This window comes from Cardiocondyla obscurior, linkage group LG07 (genome assembly GCF_019399895.1).
Source record: "Cardiocondyla obscurior isolate alpha-2009 linkage group LG07, Cobs3.1, whole genome shotgun sequence".
Taxonomy (NCBI): Eukaryota; Metazoa; Arthropoda; class Insecta; order Hymenoptera; family Formicidae; genus Cardiocondyla; species Cardiocondyla obscurior.
This window is the reverse complement of record NC_091870.1, coordinates 3,083,522-3,104,700: the sequence shown is the minus strand read 5'-3', so window position 1 is coordinate 3,104,700 and position 21,179 is coordinate 3,083,522. Positions and strand designations below refer to the sequence as shown.

Genomic DNA, 21,179 nt, shown 5'->3' with positions numbered 1-21,179 from the left:
TAATATTTGGATTTATATAGACGAGTTTAATTATAATTATAGAAACGTGAACGAAAAAAAAAGCGCAGCTATTATAAGCCGTCTGTGGATTAAAATATTTTATACGATTCGCGGTAAAATATAAATTATTGATCTCCCCGTCAATCCATTTTGTGACCATTATTAACATATTTCCCTTCTTTTCGTTCGAATTATTTGATTAATCTATTTAAAAAAAACAAAAAAGAGGCAGACACCATCAGCTTGCATAAACAATAGAAGAGAGAAAATCCCAATTATTCTGAACGTAGACCTTATATTTTAAATATAGCACAGTATATACCTTAATTACATTTCCAATAACTCCATTAATACCGTTACCGAGCTCTCTAATTACATTCTTAATTACGCTTGACCAGCCGCGCGTGTGTTTTCAGTAATGGATATAATGTGCAAAATATTTGTGTTATTTACTAATTTCGTGCACGAATTATAACGATTAATACATGCCGACTTCACAAATGTTAAAACGAATGACGTTTTATTACAAAAAAAAATAATAAAAATTCCATTCAACCGATTGAAATCGGAGGAATCGATTAAAGATTATGTTATTTTAAATTTTCATACGTGGAAAAAGAATAAAATTCAGTATTTTACTATGTTATTTCTAACCAAATTGAATTGTAACGTCATGTGAAACCTTTCAGAACGATCTGATAAAAGAGAAACAAAAGTCTGTTATTTTTCTTTCGCTGCGCCCTCGATGAAAAATCGCGACGACTCACTCCAAGAATTCGCGATTTAAACCGCCGTAACATTTATCCCACGGACTTCTAATCGTGAATGCGAAATTGTTTGGACCGTCCACGCTCGCTGGCCAATAACGGGAGACCACTCATTTCCGGCTCTTTTATCTGTCCATTATTAATTCAGCTGATGGTGTCGGAAAAGCAAATACTTTCGAATTATTCATAATTCCACGCAGAAATTCGCGAGAAGCGTAATGGATCTCGGTGAATAAAAGCTCTTACGGTCTCGTTGACTCTCTATCGGCACACCTGCGGGTGCTCGTTGCGAATTAAAATCATGCGGGAGAGACGGGAATCCGCATCGTCGACGCGAAAACGCAACCTCGGAATTTTCTCCATTCTAAAAAGATTTTTCCGTATTCGTGACATGCGGATAAATACGATCAAGCGTGCGATTATGCTCTATCTGAGCCAACAGTTCACGCCCGCACTCGCAAATCAATCGACATTTTGAGAAGTAATCGAATATCGCTAATTATACACCCGCGATTTTATATTACAAATAATTAAAGTGTTCGCCAAGTAAATCTATTTCTTGTTTAACGGCGAAATTATAATTTTATTTTAAAAAAATGTATAAAAATACTTGAAACATATATTCTTGCGCAAACTGATGTATAATGTCCGAAATAATTAATTAGTAATTACCGTGTATTTAAACTAGTTCCCTTTTAAACTTTAAAAAAAAAATTCATAAAAATTAATTTAACATTTAAAAGATCTGTTTTTTTTCGTGATATTATTTACTCGTAATTAATAAAAATATATACGCAGTAATTAATACGGCATGTAACAAAACGTATTAAGTATTCGCACGTTTATCGCTTTCTGCGGGAATTTCAATTTTAATGAAAAGGAAGCCGCTACGACGCACCGACGACAGATATATAGAGGAGAGAGACTACCCGACCTCCCTGCAACTGACGTTCCGTCTCCTTTCGCCAAAGGACTAATTTGCAAGGCAAGGGATTTAATTAGTAAGAGCGCAAAGACACCGACCGCACGTTAATGTCGCGTGATATAGCTCTTTTTAATCGCCCATCTAATCTAAAACGTTTGATTTAAATTCTCTGTTTGTTCTACGTAATATTTCAAAGAGCTGTTTCTATGCGCTGTATAATTTCTTTTTTAACCCGAAAAAATTCCCAGTTAAACGCGCGAAAAGAAATCATGAAAAATAAAAAAATTAAAAAATAATAATAATGATAGGATTATTTTATAAAATAATGTACAATATTTTAGAGACGTGATTATACATCCGTAATACGTTTTCAAGATTTCATTGTACGCCAGTATAATTTACACCGATGATACTGTTATGTAATAATTCTACGAGGATTGATTCACGTTGTTGTTCATAATTAACGTGACAACTGTGGCTTTATCGCGCAGACAGCGTAATCACGTAACGATATGATCGTAATTACGATCGTAATTACAACAATGCCGAATGAAAGACCGGCAAATTCGCTTGATAATCGATGACTCGTGTTTAAACACGAGCTACGTTAAATCTTTTTTCTTTTTTTTTTTTTATTCGAGCCGCGTGAAAGCCTCATTCTATTAACACTTTTAAAATAAAATATTAAATTGACGTTTACCTTCTCATCGCTTGCATAATTAATAATTATTACTTCCTTCTTTCTTTTCTTATTTCAACCAGACGTATGATGTGATTACAATTTTAAACTACCTCTCGTTAATTATTAATAAAAATGTCATCAAAATTTTACAGAACAGTAAGATAGAATTAGACTGAAGTCGTTCACCTTAATTAAACAAAATGCTACAAATTTATATAAATTCATACATTTCGCAAGCCACATTTTTTTTCAATTGGAACGTGTATCTTTTCTCTCTCTTTCATAACAAATTTTTATCTTTTTTTTCCATTCAATACGCATTTGCGAAATTAGTAAAATATTTCTCAAGAAATATCTTTGCGCGAGATTAATAAAATATTTTCCCTTGGTAATCCGTCTCGCGTCGTCGGGAACCGTACATCGGATTTTCGTCGAGCGCTTTTCGTTTTTCCCACGGCTGGCTTTTCACGCGACCTGTCCTCCTTTCTTTCATCACATGCTCCGCATATACATATACGCGCGCAGACACACGCGCTCAGTCTCCGTCTTCTTCCTTTTTTTATTTTTTGCTTCCTCTTTCCGCGTCCCCAGGAGTACCACGGATATCCTCGATTCTAATTCAATCGCACGATTTTCTCCCAGGAAATCCCTCCCCCTCGAGATGGCTTTGCCCAATACCACCTACTCACCTACGATCTCGCGAATCTTTCTCGTGCTTGCCCCTCGTGCCACCGATGCGTTTTCAATCCCGATCTCGAGGGCCACGCTATCCGCCGGACTGCTGCTGCGCGATAAGATTTAAGGATGTCCCGACGAGAAACGGAAACGACCCACGAAGGAGACGGTGGGATGGGTATCTCCTTCGTGGTTTCCGCGAAAATTTAAAAATTCGTATAAGACGAAATATAAAGAAGGGATCTGAGCGGAGGCATAAACTTAATAGAACGCGACCGCCGGAGTTGACAAAAGCGCGGAATTTATTTTTTTTTATTTCCCTTGCTCGGGCAATTATTTTTATATACACCTTTTTGTTATAATTTTTTTTTTTATTTCTTTAAACGCTTTATCCCACGTAACAGTACGCCCGTTTGTTTTACGCTACAAAAAAAGAGAACTTTTTAAAAAAACCGACAAGTTTTTGCGATATTAATTGTCAAAGGTATTCTCGTATTAGAATTACAAGATATAATTAATAACGGACGAGCTTGCAGCCGTAAAATGAAAGCTGTTTACGCGTGCGTCACGTTTCTCCCGCAAAAAGCGTTTTTACTTTTTTGATCCAGCACGCCAGTACGCAGGCAAGATCCGCGTCTCATCCGCGAGATTGTAAAATACTCACGTTTGCGCTTCTACGTTGCTTTGAACGTTATTTCCGCGAGTGTCTGCGCCGTGTATTCCCTATGTCCCCGTTACGTAACTGCGCGGAGATTTACGTACTTTTCCTCGAGCCCTCCTCCAAATCTCCTCCCGCGATAATTAAATTTAAAACGTCCGCGGCACGTACTCGAATTAACAAAATTTTAACGCAGCCGATCCTAATTCCTTGAATATCTTCGCGAAAGCAATTGTTTCCGAATTTATCGAAGTATTTATCAAACACGTCCTTCTCTTCCTTTATTTAGCGTCATTTTCAATTCTCGTGCCGGATTAAAACGCACCGTAGTAGTCCGTACACGCCGTAATTAGCGTCAGACCTCCTTACGGAAACAAGGACAGGGGAGCCTTGCGCTACGTGATCTCGCGGAAAGTTTTAATATTCCTTTTCTTTATCTCGCGAAGATTAAGTTTATACTGCGCGCTCGCTACGCGGAAGTGCATAAAACTAAAACAACTACGACGACAGCCCGGGCTCGACAATGTTTCCTCTCCCCGTTTCGAACATTCGTTTAATTTTCAACTTCCAATTCAGCATGAAAATTAAAATTCTCGAGTACAAAAGTCTAGTAAATTCTTTATGACAGCGGCGGAAGAAAGGCGGCCAGCGAAAAGGTAAGGTCTCCTTCCATTCGGCCGCATCAATTTTCGTTCTCCAACATTTCGCCGCGCCCGGTTCAACGATCCCGACGTGCTAATCGATATTTACAAGCTTTTAACGCGAAGAGTAATTAATTACAACTTCCGAGGGGTAAACTAATTTTTAGTTTTCTTTATTCATTTATTTTCTTTTAAAGAGACTACGCGAATGCCTATCTATTATTCACATAAATCATAGAAAAATTGCAAGTCGTTGTATAAATCAATATAATATTACATTGTGTAAGGGATTCTTTATAAAAGCCGTTATAATTCCTCCATGGCGCATGAAATATTCAAAGAAAACATTTTTATGCAATACGCTTACGTTTTCTTGCTCGTTTCCGTAACGCTTTTAAAAAAAAGAATTACGCCCGCGGTTAGCGCGGTACTTGAAAGAAAAATCGCCGACTCTTCGCGTATTTTAGCATCCGCAATACTCCCGTGTTACTGTCAAGTTTAAGATCGCGCAAAAAATGACATTTCCCCGACAATAGCCCTGCGACGGACGTAAGCGGATTAAGCTAGTTTTCTTCCCACCGGATTTAGTGCGTCGTACCAGCTGCTCCTGCCGCCGTCGGCGACTTTTCCGTTCTGTCTCCTTTTATGACGCGCGGATCGTTAACGCAATTAACGCAGATTTTCATCCACTTGCGTGCCATTGAAACTCCTTATCCGGCCTACCCTCTCGTTTTCATCGTCTCATTGTTTCACGATCGGAATCCAAATATGTACAAACGATTTCTCTCGTAAGGCACACCACTTTAAAAGGAACGTATTTGAAGTAAAAAAACCAAAAAGAAAAAAAAAAAATCCTATAAGATCGTAAAATATTTTCGAGCTTCGTGCGAAGTTGATAAACGTATACTCACGACGCGATTAGTCAAATTATAACTGTGCGCCAAAACTAATGCTTAAACACCAATTATGCGCATAAAATAGAACGTTTGACTCGACAACAAGAGAGCAAGGTAACAAATAGTGAATTATTCACCTAGCGATCCGCTGTTACCCGAACACCTCGCGCAAGTTGGTCATACCTCTTTCTCTATTCACCGGTTTCTCCCTCGTATGCATACATCGTGAAAATACGATTTCATTGCATACGTACGACACGAAAATGCGCGCCGCTCTTCTCACCGCCCGACGTGAAATGTATGACGAAAACTTCGAAAGCGGCGCTGGGGATACTTTCAAATCCGATTAAAGAAAAGAAGTTATCAAAGAAATAAGCGCACCGCCCGTAAATCTCATAAAGTAATAACTTTAGTTTTTACCACGTCTATTTCTGTCTCGAGTACGCGTATTAAACGTATTTCAGCGAGGATCGTTTTAATTTGGCAAAACAGTCGCAAGAGTTTAATGCGCGAAACAATTATTAATTTCAACGGCAAAAAAACGTTCGCTGTTTCGAATTTCCATTGTGGAAACGATACCGCAAAGACCTAGCGTGGACGCAACATGACCGCGGATATCGTACGAAAAAATAAAAATTAAAATAATAATAATAATAATATTGCACGTCAGCCAACCCGTTGCAAAATATTTAATATTAATGTTTAACGTCGCACTCATACGTTTCCAATTAACCACGACTATTATTCTACAACTTACAATAAGCTTTTTAACAAAGTTTTATTTCACGTACTCGCACCGGCGAGTTTATTATCGGACGCGTTTAATATGAAAACAGTAAACGAATTACGATTACGATAGAAGTGCGAGATATTAAATGTGCAAAGTATACATGAAATATATACCGAAATCAAAATACCGTTTTAAAGGTAATTACGCATTTAAAAGAACGCGTAATTACATCATTACATTTATGTCAATTATCATATTTAAATATATATAAAACGTTACTAAAATATAATATATTGAATCTTCGAATCAATAATAAAATTCCTGGCGTGTAAAGTTGTAATTAAAATTTAATTCCGAAATTTAACGAAAATTGTATAATTAAGCATATTTTAAAATAGAAAATAATGTTTTAAATCACGCAATAATTACTATTATAATATTTATGTTAAAAAAATACGTTAAAGATTTTTTTTTTTACTGCAAAAATCGTAAATATTAAATATATTTAAATTATTATAAAAAAAATAAAATAAAATAAAGCATAGTTAAATATTTAGTTTTTATTTTTCTACCGCACGATAGCGGCACTTTAAAAGGGAAAGAAAAATACATTTGTGATATTTAAATAACTATTATCGAGCTTTCTACTCATTCGATACACATACGTGTATCCACATCGAAAAGATAGCCTTTCCATCCAATTGATATTTCCAACAATATGAATATTTCCAATGTTATTTTAACATAGTCATTATATTTTCATGAAAGTAAAAAAAAAATTCTCATACTATATTCTACGATTCGTTAAGTAAGTTCGATTGTAAAATAGTGCAGATTCATTGCCTTTGATTTTGTCCATAAAGAACCTTTAATAAATTGAAGTTAATTATTTTTTAATTATGTACAAATGTACTTGCATTAAAAATTTCTTTTTTTCTTTTCTTTTTTTTTCTAAGAACGTCGGAAATGAAAGAAAAGTACGTTTTTTCGCTTTAATTAACTTACAATAAGTGTCGCTGAGCGTTTGTTATTCGAATAAGAAACCATCGTCTACTAATTTCGTATGCACGTTGGATCTCAGACTTTTGACCAAATACGTTTAAGCTAATGAACATTTATGAGGCATGCATTCCACCGGTTTTCTAATACGCGTTCGGTCGGCTGCATATTATATAGGCCGATCAGTCTTATTTCACTTTAAGCAAAGACGATGGGATCAGGTAGAAGTTTTTGCACGCGGGACGACGGTCCATGGAAAAATCAATATACCAACTCTGTAACGAGAAAGCGTTCTCTAAACTCATCCCGGGATCAAGCCGGATTAAATGCGCAAGGGATTAAAAATTACTCAAGCACTGGATTACGCCGACGCCGAAAGGAAATCATTTTCCATCATCCGTATTATCTCTTTAAAATCGTTTATACAGAATGCAACGTTTACATAAAATGGCCGGGTACGTAACCGAGCTGTATATATTAAACCGCGTGCATTTCGACAGTCGATCAAAATTTCTAATAGTCCTAACTGAACGAAATCTTACTCGTACCGAGCACGTCATACGCTTCGTAAATATTATCAAGAAATTTCTGCACTCCCAGCGGTATCGATATTCGATATAATAAATATTACATTTAATAATAATTAATATATTAACAGTTTTCAATATTATTCTCGATAACTTAGCGTGCTGGGAATAGTTTTCAATTGCAAATTAGAAAATTAAATTTTCTCGTCTACTTACAATATGTGCTGTTCGATGTGGCGTTTTGGCGCTATAGTTCAACCTGCGAAATAAATAGAAACAGCAGATTAGACACACATTTTCATACCTCTATCATAAATTACACAAATTAATAAAGTGCTTTGTATGTATTTATCTCTTAGGTTTTCTATTAAAGTTCCTTAACGTTTAATTAAATAATAGATTAATTTATACGTTCACGGTGTGCGTGAGTCGTGCCGCGTTCTTTTGACTCGCTACGCTAGCGATGTATAATCGTGTGACACAGAAAGGAACGTCAAAATCTACTTCATATTCACTTCGCGATATTGTACCACGCACTCTTGAATCCCGAGATTCACTTTAATCTGCATAACTGAGACGTCCGACTTCATACCAGCTTCCAAAATAGTGGCACGGCACCGACTCTCCTCGCGAAGAATTTAAATTAGATTCGGAGCGAGGAGCGCGCCTCACTTATAACTCTATCGGACGTACATTAGCATCGGAAAGAAGACGACGCGCGTATTTCATTCTATTTATCAGCGCGATCGACTAGAAAGCCGGGAAATTCTCTCTCCGCGCCGTTCATGCGCAACAATAAGACCGCTCAAAGCCCAACGATAGCCGTCGGATTTCACTAGGTGAATCCGTAAGAATGGCTTTGGCATGGAAATCACGAACGCGCGCGGGTCGGCGCTGAAAATTGCCGGATAAGGATTTCATCGCGAAGCGTCCGAGCGTGTCCTCCCTTGTTATCCGAAGTCCCTCGGCTGCCGGTGTCGCGTCCCGGGAATATCGCAAGGAATAGACGATAATCGAAGGATCGCTACGCCGGTCAAACCGTGCCGCACGACATCGCGACTCTCGGTCTAGTCGCGGCGAAGTCAACGCGTATAAACAGCAATTTATGGAAAACTTACCGTGGGCAATTTCTCGCGAGACGGTTTCTCGGGTCGCGTTTGCGCGAATTAATTACGACCCGGATGTGTGGCGGCGAAAATAACCAACCGACGGCTACCTGACGGCTATTTTCACCGGCGTAAAATGCTGCTGCGGCTCGTGTACGTGTGTGCACGCGCTCGGCACGTCAGAAATCACGATTATTATTTCCTGAAGCGCGCTGCCGGATGTTTGCCGTGGTAGGTAGGTAAACTGCCTCTCCGCGGAACATCGACGCCTTTTCGCTCTCGCTCATCGCGCTGCTTATGTAACGTAATGACATTCTACGCGCGATACGTTCCGTACGCGCAAAAACGATTATGTATTACGCCAGACGCGGCGCGCTTCGAGTTTATCAATACCGCTTTATCCTGAAGGCAACGCAGAATGGAAAATGCACCGTCTTCTCGCAAGACGGTCTCTCGAGAGATGAGCCGCACGTAGAAAAATAGAATCTAGATCTTTATCAGAAAGAAACGTTTAATAAAGCGCGAGCTTAGCGCGTGCCATTTGCTCTTACTTTTTTCCCCGCGGTTAAAGAAAACTTTTATATCGAATAACATTTCTACCAGTAAATAAAATGTGGATGTACAACTGACCTTTACGCTTCTCGTTCCTTTAAATTATAATTTATACGTATTTCGAAAATTAATTATATTCGTCTCGTTGTGCCGCACGCATGATGGCTGACTTCATAGCAGGCCGGCCGACTACACAGCTGATCGGCCGTGCAGTTAGTGTCCTGCGACCTACGACAATCGCGCCGACCTACGGCAATTTCAATCGAGCGAGAGTTTCGCGCGCGATTTTCACACCGATGCGCCTCGCATAATGGCGGACTACTCCGGTGAAAGTAGCGACCGTGTTCCGTACGCGACGAACATATTTTTCATACGCGGAGAGAACTCACGAGATGAGTTATACATTTTGATAACGTATTAATATCGTATTTGACAATGTTACTAATCAACAAAACCTTTTGTTCTGTTTCAGATTAAGATCCAGAGAAGCCTGTTCTCGTCGCTGAAGCGCGATAAACGAACCATTTAGCCGATTCGGATTTTTCCGAGAGTGTCTTAGAATAGTATCGCGCGATATTAATTTAATCCGGGTGTGTCGCGAGTGTCTTGAGCGCGGAAGAATGGCTCGACACGATATCTGAGAGGATGAGGAGGAGGAGGCTCCCGGAAGACATCCTGCCTCAGCGAAGCAACTTCGAGGTAAATATCACCTTTTTCTGAACGCAAAATTAATAGCTTGATTATTTTTATAGTAAGTAACTTTCGGGTGGGTAATTTACACAGTACAAAAAAAATTAATAATTTAATGTAAATTATTTGGAACAGGCAACGCAGCCTATTTCTTATTTCTTTTTTTTTTCTTTTTTTTATTTTGCGATTTCCGTTTTCTTCGTATTTCCGCGCGATCGCGGAGAATTCGCGCGAGTTCGGTGATTGGATCTAAGTCAATAGACGAAAGAAGTGCAAACGTGGATCGGATCAATCAATCGTCTACCGTCGAAACGGATAGCGCCATAAATTCTATCTCACGAATTTCGACGGGCCCCCTCTCCCCCCTTCTCTCACCCCCGCGTGTGTGTGCGGCCGGGCGCAACTGCGGGCGAAACTGCAACTGCAAACCGTCCTGTAATTGGAAGAGCCGTGGGGCGCGTGCTATGTATCCGTCGCGTATATGGAAGTTATCGCGCAGAAGGACCGTGATCGAAATCGAAAACCTCCGGGCGCGCACCGACAGCGTTTTCGGCTTCCGAATTAGGCGCGTCGACACGTAACACACTAATCGAATCGCCCATGCATACACACAAACACATACGCGCACACGGGCTGGCACTTGCAGCTGCACGTTACAAACTTTCAATCGCGCGCAAATTGGCCCTCATAAATCAACGCCATCGCCATAAGTCGCAAACGTAGGTAATTCGAATAGTAGGTACTTCCGCGGGCGAGTACGCGCCGACTACGCACGATGGTGTCACAATTTTCCCGCGGGTATTCAATTTGCCCAGCTTCGGACTGACAATTTTATGCATTAACTCGTAATGCAACCCGCATTACGACGGATTTCGCCGAATGCAGTTCGCGCGCATTGAACGTGATTTAAAGATCCCTGTATCTTTACAACACATCACGTGACATTATTTTATATGTACGCGCGTATAAACGTAAAATTAAAATTTAGATAAACCGCTGAGTTACACGTGCCGTTACAGGATACTGTGCAACAAATTAATTCACTGTTATGCTAAACATATATTAATTATAATTGCGACGTGTATGACAATATGAAATGGACACTACGCAAATTAATTACGTAACGCAATTAGTTCTTGCGCAATTAAAAGCGTGTAATTAAAAGGACAGGCCTGGGTAGGGTAATTTCAACGACTAAAAATAACGCCCGGTAACAATTCGCGAAAAGAAAAACTTTTCCCATCTGAAAAATTAGATAAGATGTTATTCGCGCGCGACGTCGTGTAATTACTATTTCCCGTAAATTAGCGTAAAATTTGTATTGTCCACATACAATTAATATGTAAATATAACTTTAATTTAATTCACAATTAAACGCGCATTAATATTCATACTGCCTTTTGCTCGTAATTACGTCACGATTCAAATTACCCATCACTTTTGACAATTGAATTTTGAAAAGCAGTTTGATTACCGAAAATACTGATAATTCAACCGAGGCACATTTCATCCACACCGTGAACGTTTTATTGCAGCCCCGTGAAATTCCGTTTCCACGTGTTTGGAAAACTTCTGCTCGCGGTATAAAATTTATCGGTGAAAATTTCGCCTTTGAAAATATCTGAACGATTGGAAAAAGGTATCCTCCCCCGCGTACCGTTCTTGCGAAGCCGTGTTAATCTGAAAGACCGCGGCATTTCGTCGCTGTCTCTCGCGCATCTGGCGTTTGTCCGCGAGCGTTCACCATGGCGAAATCGTAAAAACGTCGTTTCCCCCGAATGTGAAAATCCATTTCGTTAGTTTGGGAAAGGCTATCAAACTTTGAGCTTACGCGATTTCGCGGACAGTGACGTGTTCGTCTCGCACCACCGATCCCGCGCGATGTAAGCCGAAAGCAATTTATTTCGCTTAAATTTAATCACGATATATGACACTTTGTTCCACTTTTTTTTCAAGAGATTTGTATTTATAAAGGCTGACACGGAGCTCAAAAAAAGAAAAAAAAGACATAAATGAATCCAAATTACACCGGGAAAATTCAATCCCACGTCCTGCCGGCGGGTTTCACCTATTTCCCGGCGTAAAAAAAGAAAACTTTCGATTTAAGAAACCTTTGTTTACCAAATCGCGTTACTAGATTTTTGCTAACGACTTTATGGAGAGTTCGCAGATTTCATTTCCGAGTGGGTCGTAAATCCTAGAAACTTTTCAAATTAAATTTCGAAATTGCGCTTGATCTAGCGGAGAGGAGGGCACTCTCGGTCTCGCTTAACCGCCTTCCTTTATTTTTCGAGCCAGGCGAGAAAGTCCGGACAGTTTGACGAGCGTTTACCGAGTTTCGTTCGGGAATTCTCCGCGCGCAACTTCCGAAAGTCCTGGCCGAGAAGTCCTACGGTGGAAATAATGAATAGCTTCGCACCGCGGATGATAAATGCGGCCTTGATAAATCGCAACATCCGCCACTAAATTTGTAGTATGATATAATGAAAATGTGCTCGTACAGCTAAAGCTTTCCGTCTTGCCTGTTATCAGGATTAATGAACTCCACTCGAAAGGTAGCGTAAGAGAAATCCTTCGCAATTTCATTATAACTTCGGCCAGAGAAATATTCAAAACTTTACGCAGTGAAAAAAAAAAGGAAGAAGAAAAAAAAAATTAGTTGTCTTTTTGTTTCCTTAAGAAACAAACAGGCAAACGTTTCATACTGCGCGGAATGAAAAGCATCGCGCGTTCCCCTGCAGCTTTCTACTGATTTCCCTAGACGGAAGTTTAATAAGATGTTATTATTTTCCACAACTCTTACTCGGTATTAAACATGTTTGCGGCTAATTTTAAAATCTCGTTGAAAAGCTGGGATCTAATTGGATTTAATATTGTCAAGGCGGTAAAAAAAAAAGTATGCGGTTTATTCGATCGTATTTTCGAAAAAGTCGCCGTCCGCGCGTATTGGCTCTTTCGACATCCCGAAATCTTACGATCTCCAACGATATCGCTGAATAAACTGAAGCGAAGGCTCGGTGCATTAGCCTGGAAAACGGGCTAACAATGTCTCAAGATCGTAAAATCCGAATGGTAGGAAGAATAAAACCGGAAGGTACGCCAGTAACGGGCAAGGTAACGGTTAAAAAAAAAAAAAAAGAAGTAAAAAAAAAATTGGCCAGATGAAAAGGGCTAACCGAATCGAGGGCAGTTGAATAATAAATCATTCAGCGAGATTCTTTTCAGAGGCCGCAGAGCCATAAACCTTCTCGCATCTTTCTCAGAACAATCGCATGGAAACGCGAATTCTTCGCGCGGAGGCAGAAAAGTGACAGATAAATTGAAACAAAAATGTATAAAATCAACTCCCGCTCGGAAAAGCACACTCGCCGAACTGTGAATAATTTGTAGGAATGCGCGATAAATGCTCGTCTGGTAAAAAGAAAAAAAAGATGTTCTCCACATTTTTATTTCATCTGTTATTTTACTCGCCGTTTTCGCGCTTCGGTTCATGTACTTTAAATCGTACACGTGCCGCGCGAGTCTTAAACTGAGATGCCGATTTTTTAGTTTAACACATGCACTTTTTCGTGCATCCTCTCGGCAATCAATTGCTCTCACACAAACACGCGCGCACACACACAGCGGCCGTACGCGCTCGCAATATAGCAAGCTGCCCCCCGAAATTCCGAGCACACACGCCCGATATTTCCGGACAGCATCACGTTTCCCTCGTATTTCCGTATCGCTTACGAGGTGCCTTTCATCTTATCGAATTCTCAGTGCCGCTGGAAAAACAGAGGCTACGCGGCGATAATAAAATACGAAGCCGGTATAGCACTCGCGCAATAGATTCGCGAGCTTGTGCGAAACTTCCGTGAATAGAACCACACAAATACTTGCATATTAAATTCAAAAAAAAACAAAAAAATAATAATAAAAAATAATCAAATACCTACTGCACGCCCAATACAATTGCGTCATGCAAAAAAATAAAAAAGCAATAAAGTAAAAATTTACTCAATCCTGTAACGTAATATAAAAATTTTTCATCAAAGTATAATTTAATATTACAACCTACTGGAAATAAATACAGTTCTTTTTACACACCGTGGAATATCGCGAGAGTTACGCAAAACGTGTATTTTCTATCAATTATAAATAATTAAAATATTTATAAAATATTAAACGTATTATATACAATTTTATCGAGTATTAACTTCAAAATGATTAAGTGCTAAATGTATTTCAATAAAAAAAATTTTTTATTTAGAGTTAAAAATATTTTTCAAAAATATACAGTTTATCGGAAACAATCGGGCGAGCAGTAAGACTTGAAATAAATGCGTAATAATTTTCATAACTGTACAACCGAATGGCCACGATAGAAAGTTATGTTCCTGAGATGCACGTGAATAACCATGTACGTAGTAATGGATACGCGAACTACAGTTGTTCCGGATAATGGTATCATGGATAAGCCTCGCAAAACGGTAATACGTTTCGACAAGGAAGATAAAGTCCCGGCGTTGCGAGCGGAATGGAGATATCGAAGAATTTATCTTACTCGAGTCGGTATTAAAGCGCCTTTTACATTTATTTGACCTAAATCGTACCGTTTTATATTAAGCGTTGAATAAAAATATAACCAGCGTGCATTTTGCGCTTCAAAATTGACGGTTAAAGTAACGCTCGTCTGCGAAACTGATTGTAAATCACAACTATTGATAATATCGAATGGACAAAGCCGGTAACGTACGATGGCAGCGTCAATATTCTCATTCCGATTTATGACAGAATCAGATACGTTCTCTCTCGTGGCGATTCTTACACGAAAAGAATTTTTTATTTTAACCGCCCGCGGTACGGTTAAAAAAAAAAAAATAGAGGCGACATAACTGAAATGGACAGATGCTCTGTGCAGCGTAATGGAATATCCGTGCGGCAATTGCTTCAGTTAATAACGTCGCGAACATGAAACAGCACCGGTGCATATACGTTCGTTTAAGATCAATGCTCGCTCTCGTAGCTTGAACAAAAGTAAAAGAAAATTTATTTCGCTGTTAAACCTTATCTTTTCGAGAGAAAACTAAAAACAGACGGTAATAAATTTTGAAAGGCTATTTAGGTTTAAATTTTAATTATAATAGTCAGCATGCAATATTTAATGAGGCAGAGGAAATTATATAATTAAAATATCTACCCCCGGTTTTCATTTAACATTCTGAAATGCATAAATTATTACGAGATGTCTTTTAACTTCAAATATCTTTAGAATATCTCGAGTAAAATTAAACAAAAGTAAAATAAAGATTATGGTAGAAAATCTCGCCGATCGCGACGATAATTCGGTGAGAAGATATCGCGGGGAAAATCGAAGTATCTAACTTTCTAGGTCCACTTTATTCGAGTCTTGATCAAGATCCGCGACGAGCTCTCTCAATAGACCACTCGATCGACCGGAAGTGATAACAGAATGCACCTGTGCTTTCTCGTAATCGTTCGAAAAGCTTCATTGTTATTGCCGTGCTTCCCTCAAAAGATTGGAAATCGGAGATATTGAGATTTCGAGCAAAAATCCTTTCCTCAATTGATCTACGAGCCGACTTCAAAGAGAAGCGAACCCTGTCATCTTATCGAATCGTGATTTGTTAGAATTAATCGACCAGGTTATAATGAAACTTGTCTGTGATTAAAGTAGCTCACGTATCATTTCATTACTTTTTACTTATAACGTTTCTGATTAAAAATGCACTTGCATTCAGTAACATAAATCTATACGTAAATTTCTTTTCATAAAAAATAAAAAATAAAAAAACATTTTAATAAAGTCAGATTTAATAATAAATCATACAAACTTTTGTAGAAAAAAATGTTTAAATTACGTACGTTTAAAATAAAATAAAATTTAAAAAACTGTATTTTATATCGTAAAACAAATTAATCAGACAGAAAAATATAAGTGCCGGTAGACAGAAAGCAGCAATGTACGTAGTACAATTTCAATGTTTAAAAAAAAAAAAAAAAAAAAAAAAAACAGGCATAAAGACGACAGTATTAATCTGTCTTCCATTTGCCATGTTTAAACGTTACAAGAATTAAGAATGGTAGCTGAAAGAGCGACGAAATATATCATCGTTTATTTAAATGTCAACGGAACGAAACAGATCGCCCGAGAGGGCTTCACTCGCAAAAAAAAAAAAAAAGTGTGCCGTCGACGGGGCTACGGCACACAATTTCCACACACGTGCGTATTTTACAGAAAATCATTGTGTCCCCTCTGACAGTTTACACAAAAATTTACCACGCCGCCGACAATTTACAGGAAAAATTTACCGCTTTTACTCTTTCTCTCTTCCAACTTTATTTTCCCACGCTATTTTCCGGCGAACTTCGCGGCACTTATCTTCCAAAAAAGATGGAGTTGAGCTTCAATAAAGGATTATTTCTTTCTACTTGCCTCGACCCGTCCACTCAAGAGTTCGCGGCGGTAGAGAGAGACGATCGATCTCACCGACGGCTCTCGTTCCCGAGAATTATTTACACACCCCGGGCTCCTAGGTTCATTATTGAATCATTATTTCCGTTTTAATAGTTCGCTAAACGAATCGCTCAAACAGAAAGATCGTAGCGCTAAAAGCTATTCGTCGATGGCCGCGCCTGTGTGTGATTGATCTCGATGAATGGCGGGATAAAAATAAAACACCCGCCGCGCGTAATCGAATGCTGGAGCAATAATGAAACGTTCGCGCAATATTGATCCATCCTTGCGAAAACGCGCATAAAATATCCAATGCGGCGCATCGATTGTAATCGAATATCGCTCACGATTAAATATCACTTCTCGCATTATTCAGAGCTATATGTATAATACAATACAATAATATTGTACACGCCGGATTGCGCAAAACGCGTACAACCCGGCCGGATTTAAACGCGGATGTGATAAATAATGCTAATCCGCGTCAACGCGGGTCCGCCGCGCGGAGCAGCGCGACGTTTCCCGATGTAACGCGGAAAGCCTTCACCGTTTTAACGAGGAACATCGCGCCGGGACGACAACCGCTATCTTCGTTCGTTCCGACAGACGCGATAATTAACGCAGCGAGTCGCGAATGAAGTGAATTGCGACGGCGCGGGCGAGGAAATTTTTTTTTTTTTATCGCGGCCGCGGCCGACGTAAAGTTTCATCGTTCCGCATCACTATCCGCTAGCTCGTCGCGCATTGTTCGCGCCCGGTGGAGGACAGGCGGGGCCCGTCGTAAATTATCGTCGGGATCTCTCGCCGACGACGTTTTCGGTGCTGACATTTCCGCGAATCACGATCGGCGGCGATCGCGTAATCCACGCCGCGTCGCGACGCCCGGATTGGGAAAGCGAGGCGATATCGGGCGCGATATCGAGCGTGCAAAAAGTCCCGTCTGTGATAAACGAGCGTCGTGTGCGATCGATCGAAAAGGGATCTCGTTACAGCGCGATCCTTAAGAAGCGCGGCGTGAGTTTGTCGTTGCGGCGACTTCCCCGTCGCCGCTTTCTATCGCGATTTTACCGCTGCAGATTTTGCTTTTTTTTTCTATTTTTTTTTTCCCTCCTGATTCCAATTTCCTTCCTCCATCCGCGCGACGTGATTCCCAACGCGCGCGTTCCGTTTGCATGTTTTTCCGAGATTCAAGATTTCTTGTCAAGTACACAAAGTATTCGCGAACGTTCGCAGCTATGTCTATTTTCTTGATAAAAGCGACTCGTGTGAGGTATTAAAATAACTTAGCATTGAATAGAAAATTTTAAAAAATTGCTCTGCATGTGAGAAATTATATGCCGATTGTATGTATTAATTTTTTTCTTATACATATTTTACGCGTATAAATTAATTTTATTTGATAAAACAAAGCACGCGCCTTGCTTGCATTATTTCCTCTCGCTTCTCCCACGTTAAAGAAAACTGCTTTAACAATTTTCAGTAACAATTTCTCCTTGCATATCTTGCATGATAAACGCTTCTTCTTCCTTTAAATGTACAAATTATATGTATATGTACATATACATTACCGTAACGTAACCCTCATAATCAGTGAAAAATTCGTCATGTATTAAAATTAATATTCAATATAATATATCACGTAATAATCGGCATATATTCTTTTACACCGCGTTAAAGCACGTACAGTGAGCGAGGGCGCTCGGGTGGGGGAAAGGTAGAGCGCTAGGGTGGGGAGGGAGCGAGCGGGCGCAGCGGGGAGCTCACTCTCTCACTCGCGCTCGAGGACGGAAGGTACAGACACGAGGTGCTCCACATATACCGGCGGTAATACTCGAATTTGACGAGCGAAGATGCGACTCGTCGAAATATTGCTTCTCCGAGGAATGCTCCGTACGCACGAAGCAGTCGCGGGCAGCTTTTATCCCTGCGAAGTAAGTGTATTCTCATTTGCGCGATAATTCTAGACGCTTTTTCGGGACGATTATCATGAGTGACGAAGAATCGGCGTAGGCTCTTTTCGACCAAGCTCCGGGCTTGGTATTTAACAATTAAATAACCCGTACCGAATTTAGTGTAACAGCACGTGTAATATTCCGTACGAATTGTTTTGGGCAGAAGGTCATTGTTGCGTAGCGGGCGCGGGCGAGCGCCAGCGGCGTACGAGACTCATGTGATGTTACGTCACGTCTTTACGGTCATAGGGACGATGCGTAGCGAGCGCTAGCGACGTACGTTGCATGTTGTCGCGCGGTGTTCACGTGATTGTTGAGCGCGCGGGTGGAGCACAGCTTAGTTCGCACTAAACAAACATCGTAAGGTCTTCACTATCAGGAATTTAACTTTCGCGAAGGGTAATATTACGTGTATCGTACCTAGGAAGGTTAATATTCGTTCTTTTGATATATCTATTGCGTGATTTACTTTACATTACGTAGTAACTCGCATTATTGGTACAATCTCGTCGCGTAGATAATTGATCGACCGACTAATCTGCAAATGTTAATTGTAAAACTTATTTTTCTGTTTCAGATTAAGATCGAGAAAGGAAACGAATGTACCGTCGTCGCCGAATGTACCGTCGTCGCCGAATATACGTCGTCGCCGAATATACTAAACGAACCGCAGCCGGTTCGTCGGGTTTTTTCGGGAGTGCCGCAAAACAGTATCGCGCGATATTAATTTTTCCGGGTATTTCGCGAGTATCCTGTCCGCGGGAGATGACTGCACGACAATCTGAGAGGAGGAGGAGGCCTCGGAAAGGCATCCTGCTTCGTCGGAGGGACCCTAGGGTAAGTATCGCTTTTTCCGAACACAAAATTAATTATTTCCCGCTTCGATTAGAAATAATTTTTTATATTTTTAATTATTTAATTAATAAAATACTTAGAAACGTGAATAAAATTTTTTTTCAAGCACTAAAAATTATTTTCAGCACTCCTACATTAAAGTTTTTATTTTTATGTTTCAGATCAAGAAAGGAAGGGAATGTGCCGTTATCGCCAAACGTATGATAAACGAACCGCAGTCGGTTCGTCGGATTTTTTTCGGGAGTGCCGCAGAAAAGTGCCGCGCGATATTAATTTTTCCGGGGTGTCGCGAGTGTCCTACGCGGAAGGATGACTCGTCACGTCCCATCTGAGTGGAGGAGGAGGCCTCGGAAAGGCATCCTGCTTCGGTGGAGCAACTTTAGGGTAAGTATCACTTTTTACGAAAAGAAAATTAATAATTTTCCGTCTTAATTACAAATAAATTTTTTATTTTTAATTGTTTATTTAATAAACTACTTAGAACCGCGAATAATTTTTTTTTCAAACATTGGAAATTATTTTCAGCATCGCTACATTAAAATTTTTACTTTTATGTTACAGGATCATCATCATAGCTGTAACTCCGCCGCTGCGCATCAACTGGTGAGTCAAACTTTTTTTTTCTTAATCTAGCACCGCGGAGAAGCGACAACGATTAGTCGCCATATCTCCTTTTTAAGATAGGATTTTTTACTTTTAATAACTATCTTTCGTTAACTGTGTTTCAAAATACTTTCTACTCTTTTTTCAATTTTTAAAGATTTATCATTCAACAGTTACAAATAATTTCAATTTGACAATTCGCGAATAAAACGTACCGTCGTATTAAGCGTAAGATTTGAAGTATAGTTGTTATTAGTAACTTTATGGAATCAGAGAAACCGCGCGGCAATGGTAGAGCATTAAAGAGGCGTCCCGAAATAACAAACGTTTAAGCCGCTTTGCAAAATTAAGTCAGCAACCGAGTTATCCTGGTGCACCGCTGGGATCCGGGTCACCTAGCGAAATTTACGACGGAATACATATATCCGGCAAGAGAAACTCAATAGCTGCACAGTGTAGAAACGCGTGCGATGTAGAGCGAATTAATTCGACGATAGTAAATTTTGTTTAACGCACGCATATATTACACCTTTACTCCCACATGCTATTGTTTAAATGCCTGGCGTGTTCCGAATTATACGGACTTCTGTTGATGCCGACTGAAAAAGTACTAATTAAAACTCGATTCCTTTTTTACCAAAAATATTTTTTAAAACTCAAAAGTTACTTTACTAAAAACAAGAAAACAATATTTAACAATTTATTCTTTATAAAAAATATAAATATAAAAACACAACGCCCCAAAAAATTTATAAAAAAAATAATTATATTAAATACTTTAGAAGAACTTTTATAGATTAACTATACATTTATAACAATCGGAATTCCATCAAATTTTTATTGAGCACTTGCTCAATGTTACGTGCAATAGCGATGCCGCGTGTCGACAAAGAAAAATCCGCGAATTCACTCTAACAATAAGCACCGCAAACCAACGGCCGTCATTACAATATTACGACTGTTCCCAAAGACGACGCGACTTGTTCCTTTCCATTCTCCATCGTGGCAACCGTCACCGTGACTTATTCTCCCTCGCCAGTTATACATCCCAGCCTCCCACAAGTTGAATGCGGCGCTAGAGCCACCGGGAGAAAAAGTTTATTCATTCCGCAAGAGAGTACCGCGGAAGTTTTCTTTCTACGTAACCGCGTTTCCGCGACACCCGTATTTTTTTTTTTTTTTTTTTCCTCCATCTCCCAAAAATGAGCGAATAGGGTTTGAATGAGAATCGCGAACGAGGCGCGAAGAGAAACGGATGACAGAATTCTTGATCGCGGTCCTTCTCGTAATTAGGACGAATAAATGCATGAGTGACGTGAAGCACGGCGATGAAACTTCGCGGCCGTTTCGCGACGGGAAGCAAGACGAAAGACGGAACAGGCGGGACGAAGATAATGCGGCAGCGAGCCGGAGTAACCGCGAAGAATATTTGATGGCGATGCGTCAACTCACTCACGGCGG

At 39.7% G+C, this 21,179-nt stretch overlaps 1 protein-coding gene and 1 long non-coding RNA gene across 9 annotated transcripts in view; one reads left to right on the top strand and one right to left on the bottom strand.

The window, feature by feature from the left end:
• Window positions 1–21,179, bottom strand: part of LOC139104044 (RNA binding protein fox-1 homolog 3) — a 256,372-nt gene that overhangs the window by 152,105 nt on the left and 83,088 nt on the right. For all 8 annotated transcript variants that reach the window (XM_070659263.1, XM_070659264.1, XM_070659261.1 and 5 more), the window contains one exon: window positions 7,717–7,759. In XM_070659263.1, coding sequence (XP_070515364.1) covers window positions 7,717–7,759 — 43 coding nt within the window. The remainder of the gene's footprint in view (window positions 1–7,716; window positions 7,760–21,179) is intronic.
• On the top strand, window positions 19,290–19,718 carry LOC139103896 (uncharacterized). Its single transcript, XR_011545965.1, has 2 exons — window positions 19,290–19,499; window positions 19,677–19,718. It is a non-coding gene; the product is annotated as an uncharacterized lncRNA (long non-coding RNA).